At 41.8% G+C, this 23,353-nt stretch overlaps 2 protein-coding genes across 3 annotated transcripts; one reads left to right on the top strand and one right to left on the bottom strand.

Annotated features, from left to right (window-relative positions):
* Window positions 1-158: 158 nt before the first annotated feature.
* On the bottom strand, window positions 159-19,988 carry heatr5b (HEAT repeat containing 5B). Of its 2 annotated transcripts, none has more exons than XM_085183310.1 (36): window positions 19,910-19,988; window positions 17,542-17,706; window positions 17,236-17,447; window positions 16,486-16,594; window positions 16,229-16,378; window positions 15,480-15,651; window positions 15,230-15,387; window positions 14,890-15,139; window positions 12,631-12,786; window positions 12,241-12,491; window positions 12,048-12,159; window positions 11,797-11,949; window positions 11,612-11,711; window positions 11,384-11,493; window positions 11,143-11,306; window positions 10,820-10,995; window positions 10,536-10,641; window positions 10,252-10,442; window positions 9,272-9,431; window positions 8,898-9,087; window positions 8,584-8,753; window positions 8,342-8,489; window positions 8,067-8,246; window positions 7,734-7,988; window positions 6,880-7,061; window positions 6,727-6,795; window positions 5,781-5,960; window positions 5,445-5,685; window positions 4,813-5,049; window positions 4,471-4,598; window positions 3,517-3,661; window positions 3,122-3,394; window positions 2,676-2,900; window positions 2,393-2,544; window positions 1,797-2,010; window positions 159-1,449 (listed from the first exon to the last, which is right to left on the bottom strand). In XM_085183310.1, exons 2-36 carry the CDS (start codon window positions 17,665-17,667, stop codon window positions 1,142-1,144), a joined length of 6,153 nt encoding a protein of 2,050 aa, XP_085039436.1. In that variant the 5' UTR covers window positions 17,668-17,706; window positions 19,910-19,988; the 3' UTR covers window positions 159-1,141. The 2 variants fall into 2 exon arrangements, with proteins under 2 accessions (XP_085039436.1, XP_085039438.1); XM_085183312.1 differs by having other exon boundaries at window positions 14,845-15,139; window positions 19,910-19,981.
* Window positions 19,989-20,144: 156 nt separating this feature from the next.
* gpatch11 (G patch domain containing 11) lies at window positions 20,145-22,812 on the top strand. The gene is made up of 8 exons (XM_085183320.1): window positions 20,145-20,311; window positions 20,514-20,740; window positions 20,821-20,862; window positions 20,950-21,070; window positions 21,166-21,256; window positions 21,418-21,537; window positions 22,172-22,253; window positions 22,354-22,812. The coding sequence occupies exons 1-8, from the start codon at window positions 20,262-20,264 to the stop codon at window positions 22,407-22,409; spliced, it is 789 nt and encodes a 262-aa protein (XP_085039446.1). The 5' UTR covers window positions 20,145-20,261; the 3' UTR covers window positions 22,410-22,812.
* The last annotated feature ends 541 nt before the right edge of the window (window positions 22,813-23,353 follow it).

Here is a 23,353-nt window from a genome sequence, read left to right as displayed (position 1 = left end):
AAACGCCACGCCTACAGCGAGTTGGCTGGCGGTGCTCGTTTTGCTCACCCGAATTGCCCGGACGTCCAGACCCAGTAGCAGAATTTTAGCGATAAATCATGCATTCCTATTTTATTAATCCAATTACATTTAAGTATAGTGAAAACTTCCAACAGCAATGAGGTCAAAATAAGTTTATTCATATTTTGGAAAAAAAAATTGAGTGTAACATTACATTTACACAAATGTGCCAGTTATTGATGACATTGGTGAACACCAGCACATGCAGGCAGTAAACACTTCATCAGTATTCATCAGACCAAAAAAAAAATAAAAAAAACTGTGATGACCAGTACTTATATATATACATATATATATATAATTATTTATTTGTTGATTGGTGTGCAGATAACTGGAGAGTCTTAGTGAAAAATATAATGCATTCATCATTTAGATTGTTCTAATTTTAGTCTCGATACTGGTTTGATCAACTTTAATTTATTAGCTATGCCTTTGAGCAATTAGTAGGAAGGTTTACAACATAATTTGAGAAAACATAAGAAATTAAAGTAACATTCATCAGTAACAACCTGGAGACCCCGAGGCCTCCTAAAAAAAAAAAAAAAAAAAAAAACAGGGAAAATTGTAGAGCAAATATTGACTTTTTCTGGAATTTTATTTCTGCCACCTGATTTATTTATTTATTTTTTGCCCTCTGTAAGTCAAAAGTCATGGTTTGTACCTGAAAACATACTTCGTAAGTAAGTTTTGAGAGGATTTTTTCAAATTTCAATTTAGCTCTGCCTGAAAAAAAAAAGTGTCAGAAACAAACTTCCATAGAGAGCTGGGTTTGGTGACTTGGGGGGAACAAAAAAAGAAAGTAAAATGTAAATTGTGTGGTCTGGAAATGATACATTCACACAATTAAAATTTCCTACAAAATTTATAGCAAGCTTTTTAAAGTGAACATTCAAAGGCTTTCAAAGATATTTACATAAACGTTCTTTGAGGGGAGAAGAGATTGTAGAAACAAAGAAGAGATGTAGAATAAATAAATGCAGTTAGAAAGCATAACTGATACAGACATGACATGTGGTACAGTGTTGAAAGAAATCCAAAGAGGAAAAGATTAGGTGAGAGTGTGCGGTGCATTTTGGAGTGTTCAGAAGAAGCTCGTCTTGAGTTTAATGGTTGGTGCAGCTTGCACTGCTGGCTGAGCTTGCCTGGCTGCAGCTTTGGCTTTGCTGCTGGCCTGGTTGGCCCGTATAGCAGATTCCAGACGGGTTTTCAGCTCAGGCGCCGCTCCAATCACTATCTTGAAGGCAGCCGGATAGAGGGGGCCGATCCGCATCAAGTTCTGAAGTGCAAACTCGTGCAGGCCTTTGGAAACTTGGGGTGCAGAGGAGATGGAATTTTCATCCAAAAGGTAAGAGACGAGAGTCGGTACAAGGAGAGCGAGCAGCTGCACCCCTGTTGAACACATAAAGCACACATAAATATATATATAATCAGTAATTAGAAGACAGTTTAAAAAAAGGAGAAGCAGAACTGTGGCCACAAATCCAATGTAATGTCATTATCTACGCAGAGATTTGCCAGATTATTAGTAAACTGACATAAAATCGTTTGAAAAAAGTTTTTTCTTGAATGGTTGGACTAGAAATTAGAAAAGCATTAAATTCAACATTTAATCCTTTATTACTCTGATCTAGGGCAGCACAGCTAAATACTGAAGAGATCTACTTTAACAGAGTAAATGTGGCACAAAATGAACCAAATGTTACTTCACTTGGTCCATTAAGCAGAGGAATACTTACGGTTTTGCTCTTCACCCATGCCCACCAGATTCTCCAGGACCCTGATTCCCTCCTGCACAGCCTGCAGCTCAGCAGCCGTCCCTGGGCGGCTGCGCTCCACTGCCTTCAGCTTCTCCACCATGAGTGGAGCCAGAGCGTGTATGTAGGGAGTAGAGAGGGCACGGCTGGAGTGTTGAAACACCGACAACAGCAGCTGGTAACACCGAGCCTGAACCTGTGGTAACAACAATTACATCTTTCGCTCAACTAAGCTAGACTTATGTGAACAGTGTGAAGCTGTTTTCACGCATGAACTCTGAACAATGGGAGGAGGATCCAGCCCAGGCATTGTTCAGAGCTGCCCTTTTTCACACGTGGAAATGCTACGTTTGGGTTTGGTAACAGAAGATAAGTGCGTACAGTGCACAGCAGACCACAGCCACCGTCTAGCTGGCAAGTAAAAACCTAGTACTGATTCAGAAATTTGGGTTTTCTGCACTTCTGTTAGATAATATCTAGAAAAGTTCAGAGGTGTGGTACACATGTAAAAACAGATGATTTGGTTTGGTATTCAAAATTCTTTTGTTACATCTTTGTTTGTGTACATGCGAGCTTACCCAGGGGTCACTAGAGTTGAGGGCATTTCGGAAGTGGTCCATGCAGCCCTTTTGCAGGACAGTCACTCCTACAAGCTCACTGCTGGCTGACAGCAGGAAGAGTGTGATCGCTGTCAGCATACTGACCTCATCCATGTCAGGCCTGGACTCATCTAAAAAAATAAAAAAAACCCACACAAACATGCTTTTGATTAACAGTGATGTTGTGCTTTTTTTTTGTAGATTGCTCCACAGAAAGACAAAAAGTCAGAGTCTGATAATGAATGCGTGTGGATGCGCTCACCTGGCTGCGAATACTCAAGTACAGATGCCAGGCTGCTCCTCACAAGGCTGGTCCACTGCGTCTGCACGCTCTCCATCCGGGCTATTGGGGAGGTGAAGATGGTCTTAATGCTCTGGAGGGCAGCTGCCACAGGCACTGGCACCGAGTTGTCAGGAGTCTTTACTGCAGTTTCCTTCAGAACTCCGGTGACGAGGAAAAGCACTGTAGGTAGGATGGTCATGCTTCCTAATAAGGCAAAAATAAAATGTAAACAATGGGCTGAAAACCATGACGCTCATGTTCCTTTGCTACTTATGATTAATGTCACAGAAATGCATGAAGCAGTTTAAAACATCATCCATTAAGAGAGAGTATGTTACACTGAAATAGCAACTGACTGTGTGCGAGTTTTCCTTTCTTATTATGCATGGTATTTGTGTGTTGTTGCACTTTGCTTCAGGCCTCACCAGCTGGAGAGCAGAGCGAGGGCAGCTCTGCCAGGATGGAAACTGCGTTTGCCACCAGGCGGGCACTTTCTTCAGGTAGTCGCTGAGGCCTGAGTGGCACATGGCTGGGCGACTCCTTCACACGTGTATTAAGCTGGGGTAAGTGGCGGACCAGGATGAACACGAGCAGCTCCATGGCGGCGAACACCAGAGACTTGCCGGGGACGAGCTCCCCTGTGTCTCCTCCTTCTCCAAGGCTGGCCTGAGAGTCTTTCTCGCCATCTTCCTCTTTGCCTAAACCAAAAAAAAGTAATGACCGTTTAAACTACCACACAATTTGGTTAACTTCACTCTAAATATAGAAGCTTAAAGACAACATGCAAACCTTATATGCAGTGTAACATAATGTTTCTGACCTTTTGCTGTTTTCTGTCGCTGTAGATGGTCATGTGCAGCCCTGATGGTCTCCTGGACAACAGCAGTGACCTGAAGCTGGACAGCAGGTGGATCCCGGGTCAACAGAAGCCTGTGAAGCACGTTCAGGAGCTCCACAGCCAGCATCTACAGCAGAAAGAAAAAGTAAACAACTACATTAATGTGACTATAAAACATGTAGCACAAACTTCTCATTTCTCTCACATTTAGAATTCCAACTGTTTCAATTTTTTTTCTCATTTAAAGTAAAGTGCTTGATGCTTTGTAACTATCTGTTCTGGTTTGTTGAAAAGCAGAAAGCATGTCCACCGTTGGATACAATTTCATATTTAAAAATATGATTTTTATACTGTTCAGAAGCAATTTTTACTTCTTTGTTCAAATATCTTTATGGTTAGTGAGACGGCTGAGTGATCCCACACACTGTGCTCCAATTCATATCCTCTGAAGTCCACACTTTGAAGCAGTCTGGTAGAGACACGTCCCTCCTCAAAGGCTTCACCAAATACAGCTGAGAAATACAACCTTCTTTTGCTGAATTTGTAGGATACACACGTGTGCCCTTTGAAGCCATCGGTACCCAATCATCTGTTCTGTGGGGGATCCTTTTCACCTTCTAAAGTCAGTAAATATCACAGGCCGGTGTTGTATTTATCAAATATTTGCAGTGAGGTGGTGCATGGTAAACAGATCACTTGAATTACACCACAATATAAGAGGTGATTTAAAGGGAAAACACTTTTTCTTATAGGACACTTGGGTGCTTGAATTTCTTTTAGTATTTTCTAATAAGTGAAAACTACAGTAGTTATTTTATAGCTTAATGTGTAACTCATATATTCATATGTTACTAATGAGATTCTACAATAGTCATAAAAGTGGTTTAAAAATTTTCTCTCTTTTTTTACCCTATAATTTAAGCCCTGTGTGTTTACCTGGTCATCTGCAATATGTGTTTTAGCACAAGGAGTCTCGAGCAGAGTGCACAGGGCCCGCAGGCACGACATCACATGTTCAATAGGCTCTTCAGGGCGGGGAAAGCAGAGAAACTCTATACTGACACCTAAGAGAAAGAACACAAAAATGCTCTTAGTCTATGTTCTTGTACATGTATTTTTCTTTCTACTACCATTCCTTCACAATTGACCGGTGGTCCTACAGCTGTGAGGTGAACAAAAGCAGTTGCTGTTTTCTGTATTAGGTACACTGTGAAGCTACAAAATGGAAAAGTATGCTAAATGCTTTACACCGAAAATGTTAGCTATGCATTTGTTTACCTAACATTAGATGCATTCTGTCTTTGACAGACTCCTCAAAGGTCTTTATAGTGGTGGAGCCTCCCTGGGGGAGGCCAGGAGGCTTGGAGGGAGCTGATGAGACCTCCTCCTGACCTACACCTGCTCCAAACCCAGTGCTGTTCAGCCACAGGGCTACGGCATGCAGGACAGGAGCCCAGGAGCTTCGGTAGTGGAGCCTTGCTGTATCTATAGTCTCCGGGGTATAAAATGCTCCACCTGGACACAAACACAATTATTCATATATAATTATTCATATATATTCATATATAACATATATAATATATATATATATATATATATATATATATATATATATATATATATATATATATATATATATATATATCTCCCACAGTTCCATTTGATTTAAGAGGTGTTTTTGTTGACATTTAATCTGACATTGTCGAAATAATGTTGAACGTTTTTGGTAATATCTGGAATAAATAAACGTCAAAGGATCCAAAGTGGAACATAAGACTTGAAAATTGATGCTTTAACCAAGCTACATTAAAATGTTGTGTAGAAACACCACAAGACTATATTTTGTTTCACTGAAGATATCATATTAAAACCATATTTAGCACACAGGAAGACAGGAAAGAGTCTCATACCATCAGGGGGCAGCTGACTGGAAAACTCAGCAGGCAAAGTGAGCAGAGCATAGTCTCGCAGCATGGCCAGCCACAGGCGGCTTAGTGAGGGCAGCTCTGGCTGCACCAGGGTGATAAGACTGTCAGGGGGAAGCACGTCTGTTCCCAGATCCTCCTCATCCTCGTCGTCATCTCCACTTCTGACTGGTTTTGCAGGTTTAGACTCAGCCTCTTTTTTGATCTTCATTGCCACCACATAGACCTGAGTGAGAAACCCAGAGTGCACGTTCAGTTTCGTTACATGCATCATTTGATTGTAAAAAAAAGGAGCAGTTTCCTGCTCATCTTCCATCTCACCTCAGCCCACGCCTTCAGCACTGCCAGTTTCTCCATCGTGGTAGCGCTCTCACTATACAGCTGACTGGACGAGCCTTTCCCAGCCTGCACCTTGTCCAGCGACGACACAAGCAGGTTGTGGACTCGCCGCAGGTCGTTGAGGTCACTGACAACGCCACTGCCGATCCACGTACTGCACACCTGTAGTCAATGTGAGAAAGGTGAAACTGCTATGAATCTTACAGTTTTTATCTATTACAACAATGGGCAATAAAACTTTCTGATTCTGATTTTGATGTAAAAAATGTCTTATATAACAGAGCACTTAGGCTCATTAGCCAAGCTATTAGAGGGGGTGGGAGTGTTAAACAAATGGGTATTAATAAATGGACTGACACCTTAGTGATGTAAAACTGGACCACATGTTTATAAGATTGCATTCTTCTGGGAGGAACAGCAATTAAAGTGTCAGTTCAAGGGCAGCAGTGTGATATAAATCTGGTAGCTTATTAAACTATAAGCAAACTACAGGTCCTCTGTGACCTTCACATCCACAGATATATGTATCCTAATCTGCTTTTTCAGAGTAAGTTGTTCTCGATAAGAAAAATTAAACCCTTCAAAAAGTCTCCCAAGCAGAGAAACAGGGGAATGTCAAAGAGAGAACATCTTTTAGTAATAAGCTGACAGGCATGTTTTGTTATTTGCCCCCGTCACTCAACATTCTCATCATTCAATTAAGTCAAAAAGCATTAAGTCACAAATTTGACACTGCTGGCTTCTAAGGGGATGATGACTCACTTTGTCGTGGTAATTAAGCTGCTAACGCAGCCACAGTTCTACCATCTAACAATCAAAAAACATATTTAATGGCTGTTAATGGAAAGAAGGTTGAACACACCTCAAAAAGAGGCATAAAGGGGAATTGTAAGCAATTGAGTTGGTGAAAGAGACAGGTATGTCTTACCTGGCATGCCTTCGCTGTAATGTCGGACGGCGTGTCAGGTGAAAACGCAGGTCTGAGAGCAGCTCCAACCTAAATACCCACGAGTTGCAACAAGTTTACTTTCATGCAATGTTTCTAGGTTTGGACTACGAAATAATGCAATGCTTTACTCACATTGGCCTGGTACTGTTCCAGGATAACGTGCCCCGGGAACTCGGGCTCTGGTACGGATGCAAACTTTTTAATGATGTCTTCCAAAGCCTGCAGGCCAGCCATCCTCAGCTGGTTGCTGTGGTCTGTGGCTGCCATGAAAGCCATGCGGATGAGGTCAGATAAATGGAGCACCAGCAGATCTCCTGAACGGACAGAGATGGATGAAAAAACAACAAGGACTATGTGAGAAATACGAACCTAATTATAAACACTGGAAGGAATATGAACTCCGGGAGCAGCTACAATAATGATTTTTCCAGTCATTGTTTAGTATTTGATTTATTAATCCTTTGACGATGGGTTACACTTCAGCAAGAAGCTATAACCAGTGCTTTCTTCAGACTCTCTGCTTTAATACTTTCTTCAAGAGGAAACACTTTTGGAGTTTCAGCGTGTGCCTGCAGCGACCAGAAAGAAACCCCACATTAAATTTGGGGCTGAGATTTAATTGACTTTTAACTGAAGGGCACCTTTTGAGGGATTAGTTGGACATGCCATCATGCAGACCAACCATCCACTGAATCCCAGTCACTAAATTTGGCTTAGCTGGTTTCAGAGCTGCAAAGTCAGTACAATGTGCTATTACGGGCAAGCCTGTAGAATAGCTCCTTATTATACAGAAAAGCTTACATAAATATTGTCTCCCATATTTGCCACAGTGAACAAAACCCTCTGAACCTCTAGCTTTGTTCCATTTTTAAATGAAAGCATGTGAAAAAGCTATTTCCCGGAGCACAGTAAAAGTGGCATTAATCAATCACAATTCTTTAAGTGAACTCTGCAGTAGTCTATTCTGGCAGCACAGTGAATGGTACCTTTCACATTCTTGGCCTGCGCCGAACGAGCAGCTGCCAGGTCAAAGTGTGTTTTGTCTGCATTCTCACACAGCAGGATGATGCGGCACAAACAGTCTGCCGCAAACACCCGTGTGACCCAGCGCGGCGCCACAGATGGCTTCGATTTGTCGTCTTCGCCCAGACCCGTGAACATTGTGTCATCGTCCATCTCGTCTTTTTTCTCCGAGTCTTCCTCGTCCTTTTCCACCTCAAACACAACAGCGCCCCCTACATCTGAAAGAGGAGACAGGCACATATGTGGTGAAAGATTTATAAAAGATGATTTTTGAATTTGCCGTTTTGTAGACTTACCTGTAGTTGCTGCAAGAACATCCTTGCAGAGTTTCAGCCAATGGGAAAGTTTTTCTACAGCCAAAGACGACAGCATGTGGCCGAGTGTGTCATGGATGTCTGAGCACAGCTTCCTGTCTGTCTCCCGATCCAGCATGCCAAACAGAACGCCCTCCAGACCCGTCTCTGTGATGTTTAGATCTGAACCAGATCAAGTTAAGGCATTAGGATCCAGGTTGCATTAAGGGGAATTATTCAAACAGAATGCTCAAATCAGGTTTTGGACGTGTACTGACTGATTGCAGTGCTGTCTTTGCTGTCTCCTGCTCTCTTTGCCAGGCTCATGGCATACTCGCAGACCTCTGCAGCTTCTCTCTGAGCAAGCTGTCTCAGGCAGGCCACTGCAGCACGACGCAGCAACAGGTGAGAGCTGCACAGGTGCACCTATGGGAACCCCAGTTCACAGCAGGAAATCAACATTCAGACTGACAAAAACTCTAACTATCACATACGTACTCTAAAAGTATTTATGTCTTACGCAGAGACACGGCACCAAGCTGGACAGGTTAACGTGTCGTGGAGCAAACATATGCAGCTGCTGCAAACATGAGATAGCAGCTGCCTGCACAAGAGAGTCTGAGTGGTCCTGCATTATGGCACAACCAACCAGGCAGGACGAGCGGATGGTGGAAATAGTGGCTCCATTTCCTAGCAAGACCAGCACAAAGAAACATTGTACTTAAAGACATATACTTCAGTAGCTTGCAAAGGATGAAAACCAGTTACACTGCCACCTGCTGGCTAAAAAAATACTATGGTTAATGATGTTTGTAATCTGGTTGTGCCAGTTACCCTGCAACTCTGGTCCCACAGTAGTGATTAGAGCTCCCAGGCAGCGGCCCAGACACTGGTGAACCTCTGTGTGAGACGGGGGCACAGTGAGGAGCAGGGTGAGCACCAGAGACAGTGTAGGCTCCACATAGCCTCTGTACATGGGACCACTTGAATCCACAATTAGAGCCAGAGAGTGCAGAGCCCAAGTCTGGTGCAGACAAAAACACAGATTGAATTAATTTAGAGTGGGCCAGACCAGAATTTTAGAAAAAGAAAGGGGTGCATCAAAACTAGGTTTAGACATAACATTTAAGAGAAAAGAAAAACAATCAAAATGTAATTTAATTATGAATGAATATAAAAATGTACTTCTAATAAATAATTGACTGCACCTGGACTTCATGTGAAGAGCCATCCTGGGCTAGAGCCAACAAGATGCTGACACTGGTCTTTAAGTGCTGGCCAGAGCCAATTCCTCCAACATATCGATGCAGACAGCCGAGAGCCAGTGAATGGCCCGTCCTTGAAACTACATCACGAGCTGACTTCAGCCTGTAAACAGAGCAAAACAAAGACATGCATCACATGAGTAGAGACAGATACAAAGTATGAGAGATCAACTTCAAGACAGATGAACAACAATGAAACACAAACTATAACTTTCCAAAAAGAGACATTCTGAAAATGTAGTGAGAATGTTTATTTTGTCCAATCAGGTATAAAATAACTCTCTGCCCGTCCCACTAAACGTCAAGGTGCAGTTTACATCCTTGTCTGTCCAAGCTCATTCAAGATATGAAATGATAGACTAATATTTTTTACACCTAAAATCACTGTATTCTTAAAAACATTTATTAATGTAAGGTAAATACAGGTTATTCTGATCACAACATTGTGCACTGTAGACAATGTTTTAAATATTAATGTTATTGCAAAAATCTACAGTTTTCAAACCTGGCACCTCAGAAGACTAAATCTGGCGCTCAAATCTCTCCTTCTGTCCAAAGTGTTTCTACAGATCACTAGGTTGTCATGGTAATGTTAACCACAGACCATTTTAAACAGAAAATGTTATCAATTCATCATTTTTATCCTGTTAGACACTTGTATTGTTTTTATTGGTGTATGAATTCTTGAGTTATGGCCAAAAGTAAGCTCTTTGGGCTTGACCTTTGACCTCCAAATGCTATCAAATTCATCCTCATGAATCAAACAAATCAATCAGTCAATGAAAGTGAACACTGGTGTAAAATATGAAGAAATGTTCTTAAGGCCTTCCTAAATATTCTGTGTGAACAACAAAGATGATTTGAAACCATAATGTTGGACACAAAAAGAAAAGAAACAGAAATTGGAGACATGATATGCTCACTTATCAAAACTGGTCTGCGCCATTCTGGCAATGAAGGTTGCCTCTCCGACCACCTGAGCCATCCTCCCCAGGGCCTCTCCAGCAGCACAGCGCAGGATGGGATTAGGGTTGTCCAAAGCTCCCATCACCAGGGCCAGAGCTGATTTACGCACCTCCTCAGGCCCAAGAGTGCTCTTATTCTCAGCCAAACCCTACAGTTAAAGCGAAAGAGAAACATTATTTCTCACTGTAGCTATTACCTAAATTACCTTCCCATTTAAGAGGATATAGAGCTTTTTTCTTACCTTGAGGGCAGAAAGGACTGCAGTAAAGATGTTGAGTTGGACGGCTTGCTGTCGAACTCCTTTAGCCTGCTTTATGCATTCTGCAAAGTGGTCTAACATCTGCAGCCTGAATCATACCCATCAGTTAAAACACAGTATATTAATAAAAAACAGCTCAGCAACAATGCAGCGAATATAAATATATAAGGAAAATAAAGAGAGCAGCTGCAGGACAAGAAAATAAAAATAATGTTAACATGATGCAGAACCACATCAAATCACCACAATAAGAGAGAGTGCCTTGCCTGTGTTTGAAGGAGACATGAGGGAACACCACACCAAACAGAGCCACTGAAGCATCGATAACCGACACACCCAAAGGGAGAGGTCCTGGGATGGCCTCGCCTACGGGGACGCGCAGGTAGATGGAGGAGGGATCGTGCTCCAGAGCTCCGCTGCCAGACGCACTGTTGGGCTGCAACTGTTTTGCAGCAACGACACAGAAACACCAAAAGGCCAAACTTATATTTAATATTTAACGAGAGATAGTGATGACTAATCCAAATCACATACATAAAGCATCTTCAAATAAGAGATGGGTTACTAGAACGGTCTTTTACCAACTAACCTGATCCTCTATGGACTTGTGGTCGGTCTCCTGTAGCCACGAGCCCATGAGCACGCTGTCGTCATAATGACACAGAGAGCGCAGCAAAGACGTGGTAGTGTTGGCCGAGTTGTCGGTCAAAGTAAACTCTGCCACCAGTTCTCTCAGGAGAGCATTGAAGCTGCCTGCACGAGAGGATTACCCATTTTAAAACACCTCTCCTCAACTTATGTGAAAGCTAATGCACAAGTGACTGATTTACCTTCGTAAGTTTTCGGAGGCAAGAGAGCCAAGATGTCGTACAACCGGAGCCTCACCATAGCTGCACTTGCTTTCAGGTGGGCTCCGTGTACCTTAATGATGGCAGGGACACTGAGAAAAGTCAAAATGTTACAATCATTAGACATGCAGTCGAAAAACACACAAAAAAATAAAAGAAAAAGTCACACATTTAAGAGAAAATTACACAAAAAAAAAGCACCACACTCACTGAGACATCATAGTCATGGCACATTCGATAGGAGTCATCAGCCTGCGGATTACGTCTTCAGTGAGAAGCTCGGGGCAGTGGGCCACGAAACTACGCATGGCTATAAAAGAAAAGAAACAGTTTTAGTCAACACTGCGTCTCGTAACATTTTAGGGCGTGCACACTGTGGAGGTGCAAGTCTTTACCACACAGTGCTCCAGCTCTGCCCTCCAGGGTGACCTGCCAGGTGAAGGAGTCTCCTCTGGCTTTTTCGGCTTCCAGCTCCTTCTGGGAGCGAGGAAACACGTTCCTCCACAGCAGCAGCATTTTGGGGAGATGATAGCGCACAAGGGAGGGACCTGGGAACACAAATGAACACAATGTGGTCACAAAGGTGGTGGGAGAAAAAGACGATTTCTGAAAAACTCCAAAATCAGGAAGTGTCTTTGAGGCTCACCCAAAGTCATCAGGGCCCCCAGCAGAAGCCATCCAGCCTGCGTGCGCTGCAGGGACAGACGGCTGTTCTGAGCAGCTGTTCTCAGAAGGTCTTCAGCTATACTCACCACCAACTACAAGAACAGCGAGGCTAGTCAATCAAGTCTGACATACATTTGAAAGAACCACTAAGGCCAAATTCTGAGGCTACACACCTTGCCCTTGGTGTGGGGGATACCCAGTGGACACTGGTGCACGCCTCCCAGCAGAGCAGCCATCGCAAAGCTGTAGCCGCTTACAGCCTCAGGCGAACTCTTCAGGTTGTTGATTCTCTCAGCACAGCGGTCCAGCAGAGGGGTGAGCTGATAGGGTAGCGCAACGGCGACGCAACGCAAGCACCATGCAGCTGCCAAACGTGCTGCCATGCTTGGGTGCAGCAGCACTGAGGTCACAGTTTCAAGGAGTCCTGAAGAAGTGGATGTGGAATAAGTTATTTAAGGAGTTCAGCCTTATTTTAAATTAGGATTTATGTCACACGAGCTTGTGTTACCAGAAACCCGGAGTGACAACAGTGAATATCCTGTTTTGTATTCTGTTTATCTTACCTACAGAAGGCTCCTGGATGAGTGGTGAAGCTGTGGCACTCAAACTCTGAACCAAACTGCCCAGCTCTTTTAAAGCACACACCATAACATGCTGGCTGGCAGAGACATCACCTGCCCCTGCCTTGTTCTCCCCACTGATATCATTCACTACTGCCTCTGAAAACACAAATTTCAGGAAGAGAAGCGAGCAAAGCGATCTGTCAGCATGAACATTTTCTGGGTTATCACTTAAGTTCGTATTTTGAATACACAATAATATTTAGAACACACTAATTTATAATGTGTGCATCATTGATGAAAAAGATTTATATCAAAGACAAGATGCTTTGTGTCCATAATAAGTATAAATCACTAATGTTATTAGTAAAATTTACACTAATCAGCCACAACATTAAAACCCGATATTGTGTAGGAAGTTGCAAGGTGGGGCCCCCATACATCTCATTTGTTTTTCCGATCTTGAACTCTTTGTAATGTTTCTCAGACCATTCCTGAACAATATGCAGTGGCGGGTGCACTATGCTGCAGAAAAAAAGAAGCCAGCACCATCGGGGAATAGTGTTTCCCTAAAGAGGTGTAAATTGTCTGCGGCTAGTTAGAATCAGATTAAAGCTATTTTCCTGCAGAAAATCAGAGAATCAAATTGCTTAAATCCCTCTACTGTGTATCATGCTGATCCCCTCTCTCTCTGGTAAACATCACACAAGATGTAAAAGAAAATGGGATTTCTTTCTGCTGTAGGTGCTTTCAAGAACAGACAGGACCACATGCAAAGTGTGGAGTACAGTGCCCCTGTGACCCTATTACCAGTTCATTACTTATACCACTTTTAGTAGCAACTAACTACCAGAAACAATCCCCAAAACCTGATATTTTATAGATAATCTGATCCAGTTGCTTAGTCATCAGAAAAATCACATCTTTACAGCTTCCAACAACTTGACTTCCTGCTACAACTCGACAAGTAACATTAAGGCAAAATAATGATTTTTATTGTTGTCACCTACAGTGATTTTAATGTTGTGACTGACAGGTGCGTACCGTAGCTTCTAATAACACAACAGACCCCATTAGGCCATGCACTGTTGTCATATATTTAACTAACAACATTAAACTACAGAACAGCTACATTAAAACACAGAAGAGCACACTTCAATGTACGCCAAGAGCTCTGAGGATTTGTCTCCCCCCATTCAAAAAGAAATAAATAAAAACAGGAAATGATGGCTGTAATTGTGAAAAAAGAAAAAAAATGAATAGCTGATCATTTACCGGGAACTAAAATCCTCTGAGCTCTTGAAAGACAACAGTCAAGAGACAGGTCATATGTAGAAAAAAGGTCAATAAAACAACTTGAGGAAGAGAGTATATGAAGATGCTTCTTGAACTGTGGCATTTCATTCGGACTTCAGTGTAAATGTAAACACATATACTAGATGTCCTACTTCTATCATGGCTCCCGGTAACATTTTCCCACTTATGTTTAGCTTAGACATTTCTCAAAGTCCCATTTCAAGAAGTCTCACATATCCAGCTAGATGGAAAAAAATACAGCAGCAAGTACAGAGTGAACAACAAAGAACCCAGGAGAATCCAACATTTTTAGAAATTCTGTCTTAACACCAAGAAGTTCTGAAACGTACATCGGTTTAAAGGTTGCAAAGCAAATCAGAGTAAGAAACATCCTTTGTGAACGAGGTATGGGTGATTTTGAAAATAATTTTGTGATGATAAAAAGCGAAAAAATAAATAAAATAATGCAAAACACTGTGTCTTGTTCTCTTAGATGTAATGGCATCATCCTGTCGTGTGTCTTTGCATTTAGTGGCACGTGCAGTTTTTCTGCTGGTGCATGCCAGATGCTAGATGCCAGAAAAGGTTACGTTAACTGCTCTTAAGGGTTTATAAGGCAATAACAAAATGAGAATTCACAGGCAAAAAAGCCACAAAGGCTATGCAATAATGCAAGCATGAGTACTTAATATGCTGCGCAGGTAATGGATGATCTTACTGACATTATGATACTACTTGTGGTGAAAAGGGGATATGAAGAAAGAGGAAAGTAACCTCAAAGGCAGAAAGCAGAAGGAAAAGCAGAGAAATAAAAGAAAAAGAGAAGCAGTCTCTGCACACAACATAAGCACAAGCCATGCAACAATTTCAAAACTGAATGAAGAGCGAATTAAAAGGTGATAATAATGGATGAGTACTTACTCTGTAATGCTCTGAACCGTGATATTTCCCCCCCATCCTCCTTACCCACAGCCCTCATTTGCTTGCTGATGGCTTGGCAGATTTCTTTGCCGGCTGCGATTTGTGCTTTCTCTCCAAGCAAGCCCCCCAAGGTGGCGCGCAGCATGAAGGAGACGCAGCGGCGTGAGTACACAGCCTCAACGTGAGTCTGCGTGGCCCGAGGGTGAGACACTAGGTCCAACACGTGCGACAGGAACGTGGCAAAGTTGCGCTCAAGCCACTGACCGCCAAGTGTTGTCACAAACACAACGTATGCCTAAGAAGAAATTAACGAAAAACACGCATAAGGTGGATGAGTCAGATGGATCGGGTTCATATTTTTAATATGTTTGAGAGTTCACCTCACCTGTGTGACGCCCACCCGCACCTCCCTGCTGACAGAGCCTCCCCCCTTCAACATCTCTCCTCCGCTCTTCAGGAAGCCAGATCCACCGCGCAGAAAGCCTGTGGCCATGAGCTCCAGCACCTCCTCCAGAGTGGCTCGCTTTACATTCTGACGCATCACTGCGAGAAGAACGCGTTTAAAAAAAGAACGCGATAAAGAACAGAAGCAGTGAGCTACTCTAAAAACAACACAAATCCACTCTGTAACCTACCAGCTGCTTGTTTGGGCATCAGGGCCGTGGCCATAACTGTCCCCAGCAGTTTCGCTACGGCTACCCGAACGCCATAGTTAGACCCTTCCAAGGCCTTGAAACACAAAGTAGCGACGTTCTCCAGTTCAGTGGTCCACATGAATACAGCCTCATTTTGTAGCTCCAACAGGCACTGATCAGGCAAGGAGGAAAAAAATGGGACGTTATCATTACTTTTCATATAATGTGTGTTCTGGTAATATTTACTTCATGACATGAATTCAGAGGCTTATGTGCACATAATGTTACAATACACACAGGAACTTGTACGCTTTCTAAACGGAAATTGAAACAGCGTATGCGGTCGACATATGTGACACAGCAAAAGCATTTAAGTCAGTGGTTTCTTCCCTTTAAAAACAGTCTGCACTCATTCTGACACACAATTGCTGTACTTGTGTCATAAAGGGAAAATTAGATCGTACTGAAAACAGTGATCACAAGTAATCATGCGGTACCTTTACTTTTATGAGTGAAACTGAGAATGAAGCTTTGCATAATGGCTCCTCAGATGGGCCTTAACAACTTAAGCTCAAAAACCAAGTTTAACTGTTTTGGGAGAAAGAGTTTGAAGATTACTCTGTGTGTCTTCTACGTAGCTTTTAACTTTATGTTTTGGAAGACCCCAGCAGCCCACAAAATCCCCACAAAGAAACGCAAGTTAGTTGACACATTTAAAAATCTTAACTGTGTGTTTTTGTGAGACCAACCTTTGCTACTGCACAGCGTACAGCCATGGACCTGTCTGTAAGCAGAGAGCGAGCATTCTTGTAGATGTCTCTGTGACAAGAAGCTGCAGCTCCACCCAGTCCACTGAGCACCTTCTGCAGACTCAGAAGGATCTCTCCTCTACCTTGTGACTACATCAATAAAATAGAAGAAAGTGACGTTACAAATCAATCCCTCCATTACTGTTCTTATATTGTAGTGTGCCTGCTCTAGGTTTCTTTACTCTCATGTGGCATACCTCTGCACTCTTTAATGCCTTTAAAAGATTATTGATGGTATCTGGAAAGGAGCTTCCCAGCATCCTCCCCATCTTCTCATAAAAAGCCCCAACACATGCCACTGCAGCACTGCAAGAAATGTGTAACAGTGCATTAACACAGCAATTCAGACAAAAATCTATGTGAAAATTCTTAATTATGTAAATTAAAATATGCAAATACATGCAATACTTCATGAAAATTAATAGTTATAAACTTCTATTTATTAGACTCCTCCTTATGTTGATAAATGGTGAGACTGGCTTACATACATGAATTAGCTTTAACCTCATCTACTGTAAAATGCTGAAGGGGAAGCACAGTGGCTTAGTATGCAAAAGGGAGGCCCTGGCACGTCGTGTATTTCACCTAATCAGAAATGAGCAGGTATGAATGACTGATGGATAAAACCCTGCAGGGCACCACTGATGCAGCTTCATCCACTGTTAAATTCCATTAACGCCAGCAAGAAACACAGCAAATCTAGTCTTGTACACTTAATCCCTCCTTTTAAACATAAAATGTCGTTCTGCAGATTACCGTCCAGCTTAACTGCTAATACCCTTGAAGATAGGCCTACTGCACGTGCCCGGGGCTCTAAAAGCAGTTCTGAACAGCTTACATTTGAATTGAAATATGTGAAAGCTCAAGCAGACTAGTAATATGCAGTTCCTGTATTTCTAAAAATAGCCAATAAAAATACACGCGGTAGTAAATAAATGGGAACTCACAGTTTTGTTGGCAAGTATGCAGGTGTGTCATCCTTGCTTTTGATGATGTCATTGCATTTATCAAGAGTCTGGAAAACAGTGAAGGTGTCACCAATGCTGTAGAGCGTAGCAAGGTTTTTGGCCAGGAGTTTTCTAGTCGGTGGTCCCGGAGCGCTGCTGATTAGTCCCGTCAGCTGTTCCACCAGCTTCTTCTGCTTCTCTTTTACATCAACCTGCATTCAAAAAAGAAGGGAAAAAAAGCACAATCGAGTTACAAAACGCTTCCAATGATTCTGACTCAGAAAAGCTAAAAATCTGAATAGTCACCTTATTTGCTGCCACAAGCACTTTATCCAAAAACCGGAGCCATTCGAAGATGAAGACGGGCCTTTTTGCTTCAGTGATCTGGGCCAAAGCATCTTCATTGAGCAGGAGACTGTGAGCCAGCTCCATTGCGAGGAACCTTGAACACAGAGACGTGCGCCCTCCTCTGTGCAATGATTCACGAACACGTGACAAATTAGAGGAAAAAAAGCTTAATATACTGTTGCAACACAAGGAGTTGGTAGACCATATTTTGCTCAAACAGCTTCAGTGTGACTTGACACTGAATCTGCAAGTCCTTTTGACTAAAGTGAAAGACTGGAGCACCACTTCTTTTAGAAATAATCTTATTTGGCATTTTGATGATAGCGGTAGGGAGCATTACTAGCACAAAATCTTCAATGGGTTTTCAGCTGGACTGAGTGATGGTATCAGTGTGGTAGACGTTATCTCTAACAGTGATGAATTTGCATACCGGAGTGAGACAGAACAGCTGGTGAAGGGGTGCAAAGACAACAATTTGATCCTGAGCAAATCTAAAACTAAAGGCTGTTGACTTTAGAAGGGAAGAAGTCCAACATCTTCCTTTCATTGGCCAAGGTCTGTTGAAAGAGTGCTTCCTGGGCACCACTATATGCCAGTCTTTATCACAGAACTTAAACACCAGTCTCACTGTTAACAAAGCCCATCAGAGACTCTACTTCCTTTGGCAGAAGTAGAGATGTATGGAAAATATGGGTTCAGTTGGGAAGCTACAAACCATCATCATTATCATTATTATTATTATTATCTCTAACCTGACTTGGTAAGGTAGCACAACCAATCAGGACAAACAGCAGCCTGGAAAAAGTTTGAGCCTCCAACATCACTGGTTGTAGTCTGCCTTTCATAGCTCCACACTATGCCACCCGAACCACCAGGAGAGATAGAAGCATCATTACTGTCCCCTCCTACACATCATCTGTTTAATCATCTCCCACCAGGCAAAAGATACAGTGGTATTACTACAAGAACAGAGATAGTAGCTATCTCCAAGCTATTAGGCGCTTAAATATATGCTGAACCTTCTATTATTTTTTAATTCTTTTAATTTTTTAATATTAATTTACCTACAGCAAGTTGTGATCATAGAATCTGAATGTATCCATCCATTCGCTTCCGCTTATCCTTTTCAGGGTCGCGGGGGGCGCTGGAGCCTATCCCTGCTGTCATAGGGCGAGAGGCGGGGTACACCTTGACAGCTCGCCAGTCTGTCACACAGAGAGACAGGCAACCATTCGCACTCACATTCACATTCACTCCTGTATTCACATCTATGGGCAATTTAGATTAATCAATTAACCTTTCCCCAGAAACTGCATGTCTTTGGACGGTGGGAGGAAGCTGGAGTACCCGGAGGGAACCCACACAAACAGGGGAGAACATGCAAACTCCACACATTGAACTCAGGACCTTCTTGCTGTGCAGCAACAGTGCTAACCACCGTGCCACCCAGAATCTCAATATATTATGCAGCAAAACTTACACGTATGTGTCATGCATTTGCAATATTAACTTAACCTCTTGCACTGTGGACTGTTCCCTTCTGCAATCTAGACTCTACGTCATTCACTAAAATCCCTTTAAACATAGGTACACTGACACACTGCACTCCAATAAACTTGAGCTGTGGTGACTGTGAAGGCCACTCAGTCACCACATAACATGATCAAAATCATTTTCATGCTCATCTAAAAGTTCTATCAGCTCTTGCACCTCATTGCCACCATGGAAGAGATCATTCCTAGCAGGAAAGGAATACTGTATTATAGGATGAAGAGAAATACTGGGAACATCTGTGTCGATCTGCAGGTTGGACATTCCTGCTCAGGAGACAAACTTTGTACCCAACAGCATGACAGGGCCTCTCAGTTGTCTAATTTAAATGCCTCTTCTCTAACAATACGCCTGTTCAGTCAATAAACTATCCCATCCATCAGCTGGACAGGTTATAACAGCCCTATAGATGCTAAGGATCAATTATCGCCACTGGAATGCCTTCGCTGTGTTCCGTACGTCAGTAATTTTAATGTCAGTGGCTGTAAAGTTATAATAGCAGCGCTCAAGTCTCGTATGGAATAACACAAAAAATATTAACACTGCAGTGATGTGTTGACAGCTGTCATCCTTCAGCTGTTAATACGCTAGTTAGCAACATAAGCTAGCTGCTTCCTAAAAGGGGAAAGCTAAACTCCGCGAAACACTGACGACTAAATAGGACTTTGGCTCTTCGTCGTCATTTTTTACAACCTTGAGTTGTTCAAAAGATACCCCTCAGTGACAACAAACTCACTGAAATACGGGACAAATACAGCAAAACTGTTCATCCTACCTGTGCTTCGGTGACCCAGGATGAATGACGACGACTATGGGCGGTGTCGCTGTGAAGTTTGTCCGATGTTAAACCAAACAAATAATTTAACTTAAATGATATAGCTTGTAGAATTTTGTGAAATAAACAAAAATAGACGTGACATTAGTTGAGTCCATTTTACAGGACAAACACGTTCTTTTGAAATATATGCCAAATGCAGCGGAACTGTAGACTTTGTGTGTACCTTGCAGCTACTCGGAACGGTTTTGCAAAGGAACAGAACACCACAGAAGAAAATACAAAAGCACAAACCAAAGTTGTTGTTGTTTTGCTGTTTTTCTCTGTTTTTTCTCTCTTTAGCTTGTGCAGAATGTCAGATGAAGAAGAGGACTATATGTCTGATGCATTTCTTAGCAAACTGTAAGTGTTTTGGCTCTGGTGTTTACTGTAAAATGTTCGTATTGACAACAATGTTCGGTCAGTGCTATGAAACTGTTGTTGAATCGAGTATATTCCGATATTGAGCTATAAATACAAAGAAGCAGGGTGTCATTGCTCTCAGAATAGTTATCGGTATTTTTTACACCCGTGTAACGTTTTTCTTTGTCCCTCCGGCTGTCAGTCAAGATGTGAAACCGGGAGTCAGCATGGTGAGGCGGGTAAAAGAAGCAATGAAGAGGGAGGAGAAGCAAAAGGAAGAGAATATTAAGAACCGTCAGAAGAGCTACAAGGAGCAGGAGAGCGAAAGCCGAGAAGCGGCTTTACAGAGCTCCATCAGCAATGAAAACAAAGGGTTTGCACTTCTGCAGAAAATGGGCTACAAAGCTGGGCAAGGACTTGGGAAGCAGGGCAAGTTTATTCTTCGCTAAATTGTGAATTTGCTTTGCATTTGTAGTGTGCACTGATGTTAATATTTGTTACCCCTATAGGAGCAGGAAGAGTTGATCCAATTCCACTAAATATCAAAACAGGTAGGAAATTTTATTTTAAAATGAGTATTTAGTGATGTTGTGTGCAGCCTAGCTGAATGATTGCAGCACCTTTCTGTTTATAATCAGACAGAGGGGGTATTGGAATGGAAGAGATGAAGAAAAGAAAAGCTGAAGAGGAACTGGAGCATTATAGGCAGAAAGTACAAGCCAAACAACAGAATGAGACCAAATCTCTGGAAGATTTCAGGTGAAGCATGCAGCTGCCTCTAAACGTTGTCCCCTCCAATGATAACAGTGTCTTATAGTTTGTGTTTGTAACCTTTTCTTTTTTTGCATTTTCAGGTCAAGAGTAAGGACGGAGAGAGAGGAGCGAAAGATTGAAGGAGACCTCAGGAGGAGTCAGCGAGCTTGCGAACAGCTTGACAGTCAAAAGGTAGAAAGAATTATGAGTATAGCTCCTTATGGACACCTGCACATCACAGTGCTAGTGTTAGTAGCAGATCTCTCCCTAATCAGTCTCTTTCCAGTGAAAGGAGGAAAATTACAGACGACTGACACAAAGTATTTCCTAGCTGAGGTTTCTTCTCATTACAGGGGATAACTGTTCCGAGAGAAGACTGGTACTGGCCTAAAGCAAACTCTGATAAAGAAGAGGACGATCTTAAAGAGGAGGAGGAGGAGGAGGAGGATGAAGAGGAGGTTACAGAACTCACTGTTAGTATTTTGTTTTAGAATATAATATGCATATCTATTTTATGAGAATAAAATCTGTTTAAATCAAAATTAATATATGTTATTGTTTGCAGAATGGGTTGAGACGAGTGTTGGGATGTATTTTGTGACAGAGAGATAGCAGCAAGAGTAAAAGGAAAGATTTGCAAGATGTTGTAAGGAATGCTATAATGAATGGTTTAGAGATGGTTAAATTGACGAAAAGAAAGAGTTCTAATCCTGAGCACATCAGAGGGACAGCTCAGGCTGAGCAGTTTGGAGACAAATCGGGGGCTGGGGGGGGCAGCTGAGAAGGGAGAGTGGATATATTGAACAAAGAGTGTGGAAGATGAAGCTGCCAGGCAGGAGGAAAATGAGAAGACCACAGAGCAGGTTCATTGATGTAGTGAAGAACTGGCAAAAGGCTGGTGAGATGGAGGCAGGTGATCCAGTGTGGTGACCCCTAAATTAAACAGGTGAAAGAAGAATATTTTTCATCATTTTGGCATAAAAACTTGTTGCCATCTTGTAAATAAAGGACAAGAGTACGCTGCTTTGATATACTGAAAAATATAAATTCATGTCATAGGATTTTAATAAAATGAAATTAAATGTGATATGTGCTTCTCTGTTGCAGTCTTTTGATAAACTACAAATTTTGACATCCTATTTGAGAGGAGTCCATTTTTATTGCATATGGTGTGGGACCACCTATAATGGTAAGTGTGATATCAATCAGCTACAGCACTATTTGTTTATTTGTTTGTATCACCATTGCTCCTACTGCATCTATGTAATGTTTTCTTTTCTGTTTTACAGATGAAGAGGACTTGTGCTCTAATTGTCCTGGAGATACAGCAGCAGACCATGAATGAATACAATCAAAACTAGTGTCACAAGCTTACAGTTGGTGTCTTTTGTTTTGTTTTTTGTTTTTTTAAAGTTAAAAATGTTTGATCTTGAAAACATTAGGTCTGTGTGAGTGGGGAAAAAGCATTTTGGTATGTGCTCATCAGAATACAAGAAGCAGCCAAGGAAATAAAGTGATCAGAGCTGAAATGCCGTTTTTTTTTTTTTTCTATCATCCAGTTTTAATCTGCTGTCCATCAATGAAAGATCATCAGGTTTTTATTTGTTTGATACAGTCTTTGGGGTGGGTTTGTTGTTTGTTGTTTGTTCCATAAATTAGGATGCCTTTCAATATTTATATTTTGTAAAGTTGAATACAAATTGTATTACATATTTCAAGATTATTTGTGTACATCTGTCTTCATTAAACGTTTTACGTTTTACTCTTCTCTCTATTGCAATTTTGAGTTTGCTTATATTTTATGATTAGTTGTGAGTTTATATCAGCCATACTTGTTTTCATCACTATTACTTTGAAAGGCTCCAACAGGGCAAAAATATAAATTTTAATGTCTTAAATGTTAATTAATATTTGGTTAATATGGTTGGGATAAAAGGACATCTGCGCCTTTTGGGGCATAAAGTTGCTGCAACGTGTTTGTTTCTTAAGAACTGCATCTCCCGTGAACCTTAGCGATGGAATTGAGTGACTAATACAGTGGGACATGTAGTCTTCGTTGATAAGCTACGTAAACGGGAACAGAAAACGCAAGCATATGTTACTGAAGTTAAAATGTCGAGCTTTAACATTAGCTACGCTACAAAAAAGTCTCATAATGACAAATCTAACAGCTACTCAGCAAAAACAACATAATTTCTGCTCACGGTTTTTCCATACTTTAACTTTCCCTGGTGTTGCGCTTTATTTAGATATCTTCCACCTCATCCAACCAGTTTCAAACCATTAAAA

Source organism: Neolamprologus multifasciatus, chromosome 13, assembly GCF_963576455.1.
Source record: "Neolamprologus multifasciatus chromosome 13, fNeoMul1.2, whole genome shotgun sequence".
Taxonomy (NCBI): domain Eukaryota; kingdom Metazoa; phylum Chordata; class Actinopteri; order Cichliformes; family Cichlidae; genus Neolamprologus; species Neolamprologus multifasciatus.
This window is presented reverse-complemented; position numbering and strand designations above follow the sequence as displayed.